The sequence below is a fragment of the Salvia hispanica genome, chromosome 1 (assembly GCF_029641045.1).
Source record: "Salvia hispanica isolate PSC_SH4W2 chromosome 1, Shi_PSC_v1, whole genome shotgun sequence".
Lineage (NCBI taxonomy): Eukaryota > Viridiplantae > Streptophyta > Magnoliopsida > Lamiales > Lamiaceae > Salvia > Salvia hispanica.
In genome coordinates this window covers 2465014-2473926 of record NC_142692.1, presented here as the reverse complement: position 1 = coordinate 2473926, position 8913 = coordinate 2465014, and the positions used below count along the sequence as shown (strand labels likewise).

The following is an 8913-nucleotide window of genomic DNA, read 5'->3' as shown; positions in this document are numbered from 1 at the left end:
GGTTGTTTTTTTTTTTAATCTACTATGTAATTTTTTTTTTTCGAATTATGAATGTTTTTTAATTAATGAAATATTCGCATTTTCCCGTTCGTATTCATGTCGAATTTTAATTCCGCAAATTTTAATTTTAATTGTGAATTTAATTTTATTGCGAGAAGTCCTAATGGACGTCCTAGTGGGAAGTCCTAGTGCAAGGGAAGTCCTAGTGATGTGGCAGTGGAATGGGAAGTCCTAGTGATGACGTGGCAGGAGGTTTTTGTGGGAAGTCCTAGTAGGAAGGGCGCCACCGGAGACGCTCTAAGTGACACAACTCTCTTTTAGAATGTTCCACTCTAAACGACACATTTATAATTATAGTAATAACTTTTTCTCTCTACTTTTTCCCTCTCACATATTTTATTTTCTACACTTTACCACAAAACAACAATAACGAATTAGAAATTATTCACTTAGAGGGGAACGGTGAGAGTACTTATTTCACTAACTTTTTTTTTCTTTACAAAGTCAAATAATTTTATAAAAACTATACAAAATTTTTAAATTTAATATTTGGATGATTATAATAAAAGGGGAAAATCAGTAAGGTGAAAAATAAAAAGTGGGGGAATATTTTTCAAATGAAATATTTTGAATTATTTAAAATTAGTGGGACATCATGCCTTCCTTGGCTCCATTAAGTGATGCTCGTTCCGGGTTTCGCCCCTCCACCCACAACATGACTCAGTGTTGGTCCCGGCCACTATAAATATGTATTTAATTTTGAACACTAATCCAAATCTTTAACCTCTTATTTACGATCATGGCAAATATGCTGGCAAATCTTCTTTCTATAACACTGTTCTTGTTCTTCAATACCCTTCCACTTGCAACATGTTTAAACAACCAAACTGACCAACTTTCATTACTAGCCATCAAATCCAGCCTTCAAGATCCACAAGGAGCTCTCAATTCATGGAACCAAACACTCCCCTTCTGCAGCTGGAGAGGCATCAAATGTCGCGGCAACAGAGTCGTCTCCTTGAACTTGATGTCTCAAGGCCTCGTCGGAAACCTCTCCTCCCACATAGGTAACCTCTCTCTTCTCACCAACATCACCCTCAGAGATAACTCTTTCCAAGGCCCAATTCCTCCACAAATCACTCTCTTAACCAACCTTCAGTTTCTTGACTTTAGCAACAACTCCTTCAAGGGTGAAATACCCAAAAATTTCTCCAACTGCCCCAACCTTGTGCGGCTTGCTTTCACTAAGAATTCTCTTTCCGGAACCATATCTAATGAACTAGGCTTCTTGCCCAAACTCCAAGATATATCCTTTTCAATGAACCAATTTTCCGGGCTTATTCCTTCATCCATTGGTAACATAACAACCCTCCAAGCGCTGTCTTTAGGAAAGTGCCGATTCAATGGAGAGATTCCCGAGTCACTCGGCCGCCTCGGCCAACTCACATTTCTTCAATTGAGTCAAAATAATTTCACTGGTACTATTCCTCATGGTCTGTTTAATCTAACTAACATTTATTATTTTGATGTTTCTGTTAATAGTCTTCATGGAGTTATTCCTTCTACTATTGGTGACACACTTCCTAATATTGGTGTTCTTTATCTTTCGAAAAACCAATTTAGTGGGCCAATTCCTAACTCCATTTCAAATACTTCATTGACTGAATTGATCATCTTGTCCTCTAATCAATTTAGTGGACCTGTACCAAATCTTGAGAGGCTTACTTCGATTGAAGAGTTCTTATTGGATTCGAACTTGATTGAAGATGATATGAGCTTCATTTCATCATTGACAAATTCGACCAATTTAGAAATCTTTGATGTTAGTAAGAACATGTTGAGTGGTTCTTTGCCGGAATCCTTAGCCAATTTGTCTGTTGTTGTCAATTTCTTTGATATACACAAGAATCAGATACATGGAAACATTCCTTTAGGAATCGGAAACCTTGTCAATCTTGGTACAGTTGATCTGTCTCACAATCTTCTTGATGGCCAAATTCCCATGTCAATGTCAAAGCTCTCGAACTTGCGTAGCCTTTTTATGGGAAGAAACAGATTCGATGGCGAACTGCCATCACTCTTTGGAAACATGACTCTTTTGAGTGAATTCCAGTTAGATGGGAATGAGCTTTCTGGAAATTTGCCTTCCAATCTTGGCAACTTGTCCAACTTGCTAGAGTTAGACCTCTCTGAAAATAACTTCACTGGATTGATCCCTCAAGAAATCATGAGACTTTCGTCGGTTTCCATTGTGCTTAATCTGTCTCACAATGCCTTTGAGGGTTCTATTCCAAGTGAAGTTGGCTCTTTGAGAAACCTCGCGGCTTTGGACTTGTCTAGCAATAGACTGTCTGGAGTGATTCCCACCTCTTTGAGCAGTTGCGTGAGCTTGGAACGACTCTATCTCGATGAGAACCTTCTTCAAGGAGAGATTCCTTCAGGAATGATCTCTTTGATGGGTTTACAAGAGTTGGATCTTTCGCAGAACAATCTGTCTGGATCAATTCCCTCATTTTTGGAGAAAATGAAGCTTAAGAAGTTGAACTTGTCCTTCAATAGGCTGCAAGGAGAAGTCCCATCAAGAGGAGTTTTTGCGAATATAAGTTCAATTTCTCTTGATGGAAACCAAGGGTTTTGTGGCGGAATTGGAGAGTTGAAGTTCCCTCCTTGCAAAGGAGTCGAATCTTCCAAGGAAAAACTGTCTACTTTGTGGAAGATCTTGATCCCAGTATTGGTTTTTGGAGGTCTGTGCATTGTGATTTTAGTATTCCTCAAGTGCAAGAAAACAGAAGAAAATCCTCGACCCGTTGTTTCATCGGAGGATGCTATTGGTGGCCAACTATTGAGGCTTTCTTATGCAGATCTCCTCAAAGCAACAAATGGATTCTCCGAGAGTAACGTGGTTGGTTCTGGGAGATTCGGGTCCATTTACAAAGCTGTTCTCGATGATGAGAAAGGCATAGTTGTAGCAGTGAAAGTGCTTAATCTTGATGTCAAAGGGGCCTCAAAGACATTCATGGCAGAGTGCAGATCATTGGGAGGCATAAGGCATAGGAATTTGGTGAAACTTGTAAGTGTTTGTGATAGTGTGGACTTCAAAGACAATGATTTCAAAGCATTGGTGTATGAATTCAAAGTCAACGGGAGTCTAGACAAATGGCTTCACAACAACGAGGAAGAAAGTGGTGAAGATTTGAAGAGTCTTAGCATAATACAGAGGCTTAACATTGCCTTAGATATTGCTCATGGGATTAAATACCTTCACTTTGGTAGTGACACATCTATTATCCATGGTGATTTGAAGCCGAGCAATATTCTCTTAGATCATGACATGGTTGCTTGTGTTGGGGATTTCGGATTAGCTAAGATTGCCTCAAACATACTTTCATTGTCATATGAAAGCAACACGAGTTCCTTTGGGATCAAGGGTACCTTAGGCTATGTACCTCCAGGTATATTCTTAAATTATATTTCCGAATTTACCAAATGATGACTTTTTAGCCTGAATCTAACTCTTTTTCTTGTATTTTTTGTGTAGAATATGGCACGTTTGGCTCGATTTCTATGCAAGGGGATGTGTATTGCTTCGGGATCATCCTTCTAGAGATGTTCGTAAATAAAAGACCAACAAATGATTTGTTTGGTGGTGAGGTAAATCTTCACAAATATGCGAGCTCTGCTTTACCACATGGATTAATGGATATTATTGATCCACGATTAGAGATGGGAGGTTTGAAAATGGAGTTTGTTGGGCGTATTTTGAATATCGGTGTGTCATGCTCAAAGGAGAATCCAAGAGATAGAATGCCAATTACTCTTGTTGAATATGAGTTAGCTGACATTCTAGCTCAACTACAACCTTTTCCTTAGGATATATGAACTAATTTACCTTGTTGTTTTCTTTTTTTAAGTCTATTTTGTATTTCTGTTTATAACTTTTTGCTTTTACTCCTGTTTTGAGTAGTGATTTTGAGTAGAGTATTCGTCTATGTCTATATATTGATTTTGCAGTTTCATATTTTGAACTTGATATATGTGTACTACCAGGGCCATCCGCATCCCTGTCTTTTATCCGTCTCTTAACCGTCTCATCTCTTAACTATTCATGGGCTCCACTGTACTTTTCAGCTCATCTCTTAACTAAGAGACGGCAGTACTTGCATCCCTCCATCTCTTAACCATCTCTTAACTATTCATTCAATTTCATTTTTTATTTTTAATTCCAACAAATTCATTTAATAAAAACACACTTCATTAAATAAAATAAAAATTACAATTTAAAAACCTAAAAAAATAAAAAAAAATACATAATTTAAAATCCTAAAAAATAAAAAAATACATAATTAAAATAGGGTTTTTGACTTTTTAAACCAAAACCTTTCCCCGAATTCCGGTTTTTCCCATGAACTATGAGATTTGTTTTTAAAACCATGAACTTTCATTTCGTTAGGATTTTCCCAACCTGACCCGAATAGCACATTTTCGACCCGAATAGCATAATTCAAAATGTTAAAGTTGTGTTTTGTTTATTCAAAAGTTGTCATTTGTTATGTAATAATTGTGACTGTATTTATTATTGTGCCAAATAGGATCCAAGTAATCAATTTAGTGACAAATAGGATTAAAATTGACATGTAGACAACCCGGGTTTCGTCGTTGACCCGCCGGGGGAAAATCCTAACGAAATGAAAGTTCGTGGTTTTAAAAATAAATTTCATAGTTCATGGGAAAAACCAGAATTCGGGGAAAGGTTTTGGTTTAAAAAGCCAAAAACCCATTAAAATACTCTAAATTAAACTATAAAAACTACTCCGCCGGCGAATCATCATCCCCCGAAGTTGGCGGTGCACCCAAGTTAGATTGATTCCCTATACCAAGTTGAGCTTGCATAAACTCAACTCCGGCCATATGGGCTGAAATTTGGGCAGGAGTCATTTTTGAAAGGTCAGCCATCGTGGTGACCAGGTACATGGACATTAGGGTGTTCGAGCTGAGCCTGTGCCGGAGCCCGAGCCCTCGCCCGCCTGGCTTGATTCTCTGCAGCCCTTCCCTCTCCCTCTCCCTTTCCACCTCCCCCTCGCTCTGGCCGCCTTCGCCGCCTTGGTCCCTATTGGCCGACGCCGTGAACCGGAAGAAGACCCCCTCTGCATCATCGGTTGGCGTGCCCTCACGTGAGGTGTTTCCTTCCCCGCCATCACTAGACGAGTAGTGGCCACGCGCCGTGTGCTTCGTGTGTTTCGAGCCCGACTCGACACCGCCAGCCCACCTTTCAAGGTGGTGGACTTGCGACCAAATATCGACAAACTTGAAATCTTTACCGACGTCTTGAACCGCAACGTCGCTCTCAGAATGTTGGCTCCACTAGCTCCGCTCTGATAATTTGCCTCTTCAGCCCTGTATATCGCGCAAAATTTTTTGACATATTTGTCGCATCGCTCCCAATGACTGCGGAGCATCTTCACGTTGCGGGCAAAGGTGTCCTTCGGCCTACATGCGTTGTAAACTTCGGTGACTTTTTTCCAAAAACACTTGTTGGTTTGTTGATTCCCGATGACAGGATCGTACGAGACGCTGATTCAAGCGTCGTACAGAACCAACCTCTCGTTTTGGCTATATGGATGACGGGTGCGTCTCCCACAACCTCTTCCTCATCTTCCTCCTCGGCATTGACGTCGAGCCTGAGGCCGATCCTGCCGGAGCCGGAGCCTCCACCTATTGAACAGTCAGGTAAAGTGCGTTCAGGCGCCAAAAAATTCTTCGGAATTTGGGATAATTCCGGCGATTGCCCGTACCTCTAGGGGGAGGGACGATAGTATGCATCCACATCAAAATGTGGTCTTTGGTATGCCGGCGGAGTGGTCGAGGCTTGGGTGCTCGGCGACGAACCGGGAGTACCCAAAAAGTTGTACATACTCGCCCAATCATCAAACGAGTTCAAGTCGAACCCGCCGGAGCGCCGCCTGCTGGAGCCGCCGCCGCCGCTGGAGTTCCCATCGCCGGACATTTTTTCAACAATTTGAGAGAAAGGAATAGATGAGTGTAGTGAATTGAAGAGAAATGAGAGTAGTGTTTGTGTGTAAAATGGTGAATAGAGTATGGAGTATATTTATAGAAAATTAAAAGAAAAGAAATTTTTTTAAAAAAAAAAATAGCCGTTTGAGGCCAACGGTCATTTGACCGTTTGAATTTTTTTTTTATTAAATTCGAATTTTTTGAATTTATAAAAAAAAAATTACTACGTCATAACACCGACGCACGCCATGCTCCAGCGCGCGCCACGTGGGGCGCACGCGTCATCTCGCCAGCTCGAGGCCGGCCTCGCCGGCACGCGTCGCGCGACGAGATGTCGAGTCTCGTCGAGACGAGACGAGCGTCGCAACGCTGTCTCGTCTCGTCGAGACGAGACCGAGACATCATCGAGTCAACGATGCGGATGCCTTTAATGCTTGTAATTTTTTGTCTAGACGTTTTGTAACCAAATAAAACGTTCATTTTGTTTGGAATAATCCCTTTTTGCTGAGTTTGGTTGTCACGACCGCATTTTGCTGTGGATAGCAAAGCCGGGAAACCGTGACAAGGGGTGGGAAGTAAGAAGAGGGGAATAGAAAGGGGGTAAACAATGACCGAATATTCACTTAGAAATAAAGGGGAAACAATTTCAAATTAAATTTTTCACAAGAACTTGAATGAAAATCTTACTATTCAATAATTATTTATCAGAGTATAGAAGAACAATAAGCAGCGGAAGGAATGCAGTCATGTATGGAGACATGCACCACCGAGAGCCTCTACTAAAAAAAGGAAATCATCAACTTTGCTCAGCATTCTCCACCGTCACTGCTCAACCTGCACATTTAGAAATATATGCAGGGCTGAGTATATAAAAATACCCAGTGAACACATTGCCGAAATATACATACATAAAATGAAAATATTGTCATGCCATCATAGTAACACTCGGGGGTTTTCTTTTAAAAGGCCCGAGCTTACTAAATTCTTTGTGAGCTAAAGTTCGACTGATCAGTCTAAGTTCTTTCTGTACTTCTGCCATATCTGAACACCAAGTGCCGTGGAGAGGGTGCTCTCCCACGGTCACCTACATCTTTCTCCAGTCGGGGAGGTGGCCACCTCCCAACGTTCTCCACTATATCATCTTTGTTCCGTGGAAGGTGGCCACCTTCCAACGGTCACCTGTGTACACTAATCCGAGTAGGGACACCACCTTCAATCGGACCCGAATTCGATTCTTACTATCCAACCAAACAGATAGGCTTCATACACATAAAACAAATCATTTATGGCAAGACAATATCATTTTGTATAACTAAATATCATCTCAAAATATTTGACATTTTATCCACATTAGCATGTAGGATAGAAAGTTCACCTCGTTCGTTTAATTTCCTTAACTTGAATTTCTCGCTCCGACCTTAACTTGCGGAGATAACCTTTTTCAAGACAATACAATATAATATAAAATACTAATCAGACGTTAAGAAATTCTTAAACTTTAATAGGAATGCATGCCTCCTAATTAAACCCTCTCATTTTTCGCTTATCCTTTAAATCTTTGGAAACTCATATATTATTTAATACTCCTCCTTTCGCTATTCTCGGGCTTCGACTGAATTGGAACTCCATACTTTAATATGAATTTTACTCTCGCATAGCTCTAATAAAACCAAAGATAAATTATTTTAGCTTAGCTACACATTAGAAGGAACTATATATATAAATACTAATTGAAACTTTATTTAAAACATAGGCTAAGATTTAATATTAAATTCCTCCCAATAAATTCAGATTTCGAATTGGGCCAAGACTTTCCTTTATTTTCAACCCAAGTAATTAGATTTTTGGAACTGGGCCTCCTTGGTATATTTACTGCAGCACCCAAATTTATTAAAAGGAGTTGGGCCTTAAACTCTTCCACTCAATTAGTCAAACGAATTATTTCCTAGCCCAACAATCAAAATAACACACAAATGAGTACCCACTTCATCTCTCTCACCATCCACACCCAAATCCTAATTTGACGTGAGAGAAGCTCCCATTTCTCACTACCCAAATCCTAAGTTCTCGCACTCAAATTATGTTCTTTTCGTAGTTCATTTAGTTACAGTTACAGAGGGGTGTTCAATTCGTTGTGTTCGGTTCATTGTTGATTGTTATTGATTGAATTACTTGTGTGAGAGTGGTGGATGATATGCTATGTATAACCATGATCAAAAGGGATTTTATACCTCAAAACACGATATTGAATTGTGAAATTGTGAGACTGAGAGGAGTAGTTTCCTTGGACTTGGCAGACTCGTCTCTATGATTTGGGATGCTTATTGGAAGAGAATTAACCAGCCCCTTTGAACTCTCGATTTCTACCGTGAATGGTTGGTATTTGAAACAAGAGCTCTTCTACTTCTCTTCCTCCCTCTTGGCTCTCTGTTTTTGCTTGGGGTTTGCAGAAAGTGATTATGAATTATGTGCAGGAGGTGGAGTGTAATCAAGCAGCTACGTGCTTGAGGGGAAGGAGAGTAATCAAGCAGCTATAGCTACGTGCCTTGAAGGGAAGGAAAGTAATCAAGCAGGAAGTGGCGGAGTGGATCAAGCAGGAGGTGGAGGAATGCTACGTGGCTTGAATGGGAGGAGAGTAAACAAGGAGAAAGAGGTGGAGGGGAGGTATTGGCAATTTATGCAAAGAGATTTGACATGGGCCCTTTGGCTCCAAAGAACAAATTATTTTAGTGATTTGGGTTTTGAGAGAGTGGACTCTTTCTTCTTAAATTAGGCCCACATGAAATAAATCCTTTTATTTCTACTATACTTTATTTCATGAATTTAAATCATAAAATTTAGCAATTAATACTTTAGTGGTATGCTAATTTCTAAATATAAATTACGACTCTTATCGATTTA

The 8913-nt window shown here is 40.1% G+C and overlaps 1 protein-coding gene and 1 long non-coding RNA gene across 2 annotated transcripts; one reads left to right on the top strand and one right to left on the bottom strand.

The window, feature by feature from the left end:
* The first annotated feature begins 774 nt into the window (after positions 1 to 774).
* LOC125218607 (uncharacterized) lies at positions 775 to 4016 on the top strand. The gene is made up of 2 exons (XM_048120305.2): positions 775 to 3452; positions 3539 to 4016. Exons 1-2 carry the CDS (start codon positions 800 to 802, stop codon positions 3868 to 3870), a joined length of 2985 nt encoding a protein of 994 aa, XP_047976262.2. The 5' UTR covers positions 775 to 799; the 3' UTR covers positions 3871 to 4016.
* Positions 4017 to 6682: 2666 nt separating this feature from the next.
* LOC125185394 (uncharacterized) lies at positions 6683 to 8335 on the bottom strand. Its single transcript, XR_007170123.2, has 3 exons — positions 8244 to 8335; positions 7388 to 7448; positions 6683 to 6846 (listed from the first exon to the last, which is right to left on the bottom strand). It is a non-coding gene; the product is annotated as an uncharacterized LOC125185394 (long non-coding RNA).
* Between the last annotated feature and the right edge of the window lie 578 nt (positions 8336 to 8913).